The 6,235-nt window shown below is 26.7% G+C and overlaps 1 protein-coding gene across 1 annotated transcript; it reads right to left on the bottom strand.

Annotated features, from left to right (window-relative positions):
- Nucleotides 1-1,699: 1,699 nt before the first annotated feature.
- On the bottom strand, nt 1,700-4,032 carry LOC107023952 (RING-H2 finger protein ATL13). Its single transcript, XM_015224803.1, has one exon. It carries the CDS (start codon nt 3,359-3,361, stop codon nt 1,934-1,936), a length of 1,428 nt encoding a protein of 475 aa, XP_015080289.1. The 5' UTR covers nt 3,362-4,032; the 3' UTR covers nt 1,700-1,933.
- Nucleotides 4,033-6,235: the final 2,203 nt, after the last annotated feature.

Here is a 6,235-nt window from a genome sequence, read left to right as displayed (position 1 = left end):
ATATATATATATATATATATATATATTATTTTTCAATAGTGTACGTGTCATGAAAGAATTAATAAAGTTGATTGTATTAATATGCCTAAAGGATTAAATTATATATACCAACATTTTTTTTCTTAAAGAAAATAAATCCTTGTTCCAAAATTAATCTCTTCTACTTTATACTAAATATATTGACAATCATGTCTAAGCATATATATTCTCCATCTAGGTGTATAGTAAAATGGTCGAGATTACTTTATTCTTAAGGTTTGTATATAGTTATAAAACGATATTTTATATGTGAAGACAATATATTTTACTATTGTTATTATAATGTATGTACGTAAAATGTATTTATATTATCGTACTTTATAATTAAGTAAAACCTTACTATTTTTTTCCGAATATAATCTTTGTCTCAAATTTACTTCTAGAAAATATTTTAACCAATTAAATAGCTAACCATAGTCATAAGTCAAGGTTTTTTATGAGTCAAGGTTTTTTATGTTTCATTTGTAATGAGAAATATTAAGTCAATATTGCAACTACTATAAGGACTAAACTTTCAAAGGTTGAACAATTAAATAAAAGTGGGAAAAGTCTCATGGCAGAATTAATTAATAAAATATTATTTAAATATTTTGAAGTAGTTGTATATTAGATAATAAGGTCAATTATTTAAATTTGATAAAAATAATTTTATGACTTTACTATTATAATGGATAAGTAAATGAAAGTACATGTTCTACACACACTTACCCATGAAGGGGCATGTTCTATACACACTTTGTAACTAATTTAGTATTTCTAGGGCTCTTCCTCTCTTATTAAGATTAAGATTTATGAATTCGATATTTATCTCAAGTTAATAAATACTGAATATGATTAAGTATTTCTCTTATACTTGGTTAGTTACTCTGATTTTATAAAAAAAAAAATTGTTTTTGCAATATGTGTTGATGCCACATTAAATTCAATTTCAAATGAAATCTTATAAAGTAAAAATTATTTAAGATCATATAAAGAAAACAATCAATTATTTTCTCAATCTATGTGACCACTTAATACCTCTTATGCACTAGGGATTAGCATCTGGTGCATGAACAGTATAACATAAAGTTGATTCAAATATTAGGAGACTAATATTTTAGCTCGATATCATGTTAAGAAAATGAATTCTGAATCAAACTTCGAAAGCTAATTCATGAAATGACAATATATTATTGTTGTCTGTTTGAGAAAATTTAGTTGTTTTGAGTCCACCCATATATTTATAGTAATTAAAATTAATTACTAGAGAGAACTTGCACAAAAATTGGGCAATACAATCAAACGCCATTTGACCATAACTTTTGAATCATATTTTGAAAATACAACTTTAAATATTCGTTTGACTATAGATTTTGAATCATATAATAAAATATGTCTTTAAATAAAATAAGGTTTCAAAATTTAGTCAAGACCAGTTTTTGGGAAAAATTCACTTTCACTCACAAAAATTCACTTTTTTTTTAGAAATAAAATAAAATGCATATCCAAACACGCTAATATTTATGTTTCTTGATTCTAGAAGTACTCTAAAAATTAAAATCAACAAGCATTTATGTATATCTCTGAATTTGAACAACATAAAAGTTGTTACAATTTCAAATTTTAACCTAACCTAACCCTTCTTGAATGCAAGAAGTAACCACAACTACCACCCTATATATCATCTTTAATAGCCTTAATAACATTACTACCAAAACTGTCTCATAAATACACATTGACAAAAGAACAGCTGTAAAAATTAATTGGAAAATAACTTGAAAATTTAGTATAGTATACCAAAAATCCACTAAGCATGACATCTTGATAAAAGAATTGTTCATCTATACTATACTAATCCATCAATTTGATACACAATATACTAAATGTTTTGTGTATTGAGATACTTAAAAAAAAACTAGAGATTTGATGAGTAAGAAGAGTGCACAACTTTGTTTTGTCTTCCCATAAGCCAAGAAAGTGTTCTTCTTGCAAAAGATGGTGTCTTTGGTTGATATTCCAATCTATTGGAACATTGATTTTCTTCATCACATCCTACATTGTTTTCCCATGTACCAAGATCAATCTCTGAGACTGTCCTCCTACAACCATTCTTGGTCGCGGCAGAGCCAGAGTCATCTGGCTGTGCCGCGACTGGAATGTTCTGGTTGGCCGGGAACCGGAATGAAAATGCCCTTCTTGGATTAGTACTCTCATCATTTTTTCCCCTTAACCAAATCTTGGATATTGAAAAGCTCTCTCTTTTGCATTTCCCTTGTTCAAGAATCTTGTTGCTATTCATTGGTTTTTCAGCAAATTTGAATCCCTCAAATCTTGTTGAATCACATCCACCACATTCAGACATTGCTTGTCTATGATTTAGCTTCTTGATTGCTTGCTTCTTTGACGGTGATTTCCTTATCGGAACATGTAAAGCTGTGGTCTCATCTAATACATAAGCAAATGATCCCATCGAAAAACACCTTCTTGAATCAATATCATTGCTACTCCCTTCATGTTCATCAACACTACCTACATGATGTTGTTCTTGTGGATCCACATTCTTGAATTTCCCTAGTTTGACTTGCACAACTTTTTCAACAATCTCCCCTTCTTTCAGTTGGATTTCATCACAAGATTTCGCGATATCAGAAACACTAATGTTGTCATCAAAGATTGAACTACTCAAACTCAATCTTGAAATTGAATTGTTCCTCCTCAATGAACCAATCAATTCATGACTATTAGGAACAATATTAGTGTTGCTGTTTTCTCTTGAACTTCCACTATCAGATTCAAGAACAAACACAACAGGGGAACAAGTATGATTGTTATGTGATGGTGAAGAGAAATCAGGCAATAAACTAGCTCTACAAAGTGGACAAGTAGAATGTGACAAAAGCCAAGTATCAATACACTCCATATGAAAAGCATGACTACATTTTGGTAACCATCTAAGTTTGTCATCAGACTCAAATTCACACAAACAAACAGCACAATCAAAGGGATCCTTGACACCTATGATAGACTTGTAATTAAACACAGGGAGTGTGTCTATGAATGATTGATCTACACCAGCATCATGAAGGTTAAATAGCTGTTGTAATTGCCCTTGAAGGGCTGTTACATTATCTAAATCATCTGGATCTCTATTTGATGGCCTTAATAGACATCTTACAGCTAAATGAAGCAAACCAGATATAAAAAAGATAATAGCAAGAATAATGATGACTAGAAGTATACTTGGACTAACCTTGTTATTCAAATTGAAAATACCACCACCACTAGAATCATGAGTAGAAAATGGGGGTGGAGGTGGTTGAAGGAGGGATAATTGCTGATTCATGTTTTCAAGAAGACAAACTCAACCAAGATTGAATTTTTTTTTCTTTGGATGAACAAAAGTTTCAATCTTTATGAGGTTTTGATGAATTCTAACAAAACCCCATTTGATATCTTCAAGAGAAAAACTCAGCAAGATTCAATTTTTTTTACTTTGGATGAACAAAAGATTCAATCTTTATGAGGTTTTGATGAATTCTAACAAAACCCCATTTGATATCTTCAAGAAAAAAACTCAGCAAGATTCAATTTTTTTTGACTTTATGACAGAAGGAAAGGAAGAACATTAATGGAAAACAGACTCAAAGGATTGATGAAATGTGAAAAACACAAAACTTTGATGAATTCTAACAAGACCCCATTTGATATCTTGAAGAAAAACTCAAAAAGATTCAAACTTTCTGATTTGTGACAAGAGAAAATGAACAAAAGATTCAGTGTTTCAAGTGTTTTTCATGTAAAAGATTACAACTTTCATGAATTTCAACAACAACCCAATTCATGTTTTCAAGAAAACAACAAGAAAAACTCAAAAAGATTCAAACTTTTTGATAAGACAGAGTGAAAAAGGTTGAGTTCTTTGAGAGGTTTTTAGTGAAGAAAATGTGAAAGAATTGTTAGAGAGGAAGAAGAGATTTAAGCAATGGGATTTGTAATAAAAGAGGCATTTAATGAAATTTACTAGAAAAAGGAACCTGCAAGGTCAAATTTACCAAAAGGAAAATTTGGGAAGTGCTAGTTGAGAAGAGTAAATGATATGCATACAAAAATGAATTAAAACTATATATTAAAAATAAAAGATTTGTATAATATATATATACATATGTTCATTTTTCTTACTTATATCATTATCGACTATTTATCAAAACGTATCTCAACTATTTATTCATTTCTTTATTTTTACCTTGAATATTTCGAATAGAAATATCGTTTAGATAAAAAGTTCGCAAATATTTATGTTAGTTTCTGATAATTGTTGAAAGAAAGTAATTAAAAATGTTTAAGGAGTTAAATTTTTTTATTAGAAACATTATTGTTGATGATCTAAGCTCTGATCTGTAAGATTTTTATTTTTTTATAAATAAATGACAACCATTTCTCTTTCATGATTCATGAGATTAATAAATATTTGAAAATAAAGAATTTGAAAATAAAGAATTTGAAAATAAAATAAAATAAAATGAGATTAATTAGGGGCAGGTGATTTCTTTATGATCTTTCACCAAATGCAAGGCTTCTTTTGGTTGACTTTGGAGTACACAATAGCAGCAAAATCAATGTACATTTAAGTCTCACAATTAGCAATAATTAAGAAATAAATAAAGGAAACAGTTTCCATATTTTTTTGCAAATTCACTTTCATTTGTCACATTTATAAAATTTTAACGATATTTAAATATATTTTTACATTAGACTAATATGAAAAAAATTACAATTTATAATAATTTTTATATAATATTTATTTTAATTTAAAAAATATTAAATTAACTTAATTTAATTTAGCTCTAAAAATTAGTCAAATTAATTCAAATAAAATGAATCATAACAAGTAAAAGTGAATAAGGTAAGTAAAAAAAAGAATTATGAATTCCACTGTAAATCCAAAAATGGTCATTTTCCCACTTTGTTTCTTGAATTTAATTTGGTCTAGATCACTACTTAGTGTAATTAAATTGCACTTAATAAAAAAAATATTTTATTTTTAAAGTGGAACACCATTTAATAAGAATTTAAATTAGTCCAAATTCTTACCAAATATTGAATATTTAATACAAAAGAACAATAAAAAGATATTGAATAGTGTTGTATTGTTTAGGATGAAAATACTTTATTTTTAAAGTGGAACACTTTTTAATACCAATTTAAATTAGTCAAGATCCCTATCAAGAGAACAAAATATTAAATAGTAAATAACAATTAAAAGTTATTGAATGATGTTAATATTATTTATGTGAAAATTTATTCTTATAATCCTTCAATAAGTTGTCCACTTATTATCATAGTCTAGCTTTCTAATTTTTTTTTCTTAAAAAAAATAATATCAAAGTAACCAAAAACTTCTAACTTTATTCAAATATAAAAAAAATAATATTTAATGGGACCATAATTTACCATTCTTATATAGTTTTTCATGATTTTGTCTTACTAACTTTTTACCACTTTTGATTTAACATTCTATTTTCAGAGCTTCTATTCTACTTCTATATTTGATTCCATCAAAGTCAATTTGTGGGTAAAGACAAAACAAAAAAGCAAAAATAAATAAATTAAATAAATAAATAAAATCAGAAAGTCAAACAATCTTGTTCCCACGTGGAACTATGATTTAAAATAAATTTATTTTAGAAAAATTGTATTTTTGATATCTCAATTATAAGTGAATTGTGATTTTGATCTTTATAATGTATGACTCAATATAATTAAACTTTAATCAATAAAATATTTGTTCTTAAATGGTTTTACATAGAAAACATATTATATTTTAGATAATTTTAGGTATTATTTTAAAAAATATAATTGTGTAATATTTTTTCGTTATGCTTTCCTCTTATGAATACTTTTAAGTTGTCTTTTTATTCAACATTCGTCATGCTAACAGAAGGATTTAAATGATGAAGATGAACTTTATTTCGAAATTTTCAAATGTCGTAACTCTTTGTTTTTGGTAAGATGCTTTATTAACAATCTTTTTTCGTCTTGATATTGATTTATTGTCCCTTATTATATAATTCCGTAAAATATACTTATATATTTTATAGTTGAAATTTGAAATTTGTGAAATTGTATTTAGACAGGATTTTATTTTTAAAAAATTATTTTTTTATTAATAGAAGTGTCAAAAGTTCAAAAATGAGTTGGAGCCATGTTTTCAAAAATA

The sequence above is a fragment of the Solanum pennellii genome, chromosome 7 (assembly GCF_001406875.1).
Source record: "Solanum pennellii chromosome 7, SPENNV200".
Lineage (NCBI taxonomy): Eukaryota > Viridiplantae > Streptophyta > Magnoliopsida > Solanales > Solanaceae > Solanum > Solanum pennellii.
The sequence above is the reverse complement of the archived record's forward strand: the minus strand, read 5'-3'. Positions and strand labels throughout refer to the sequence as shown.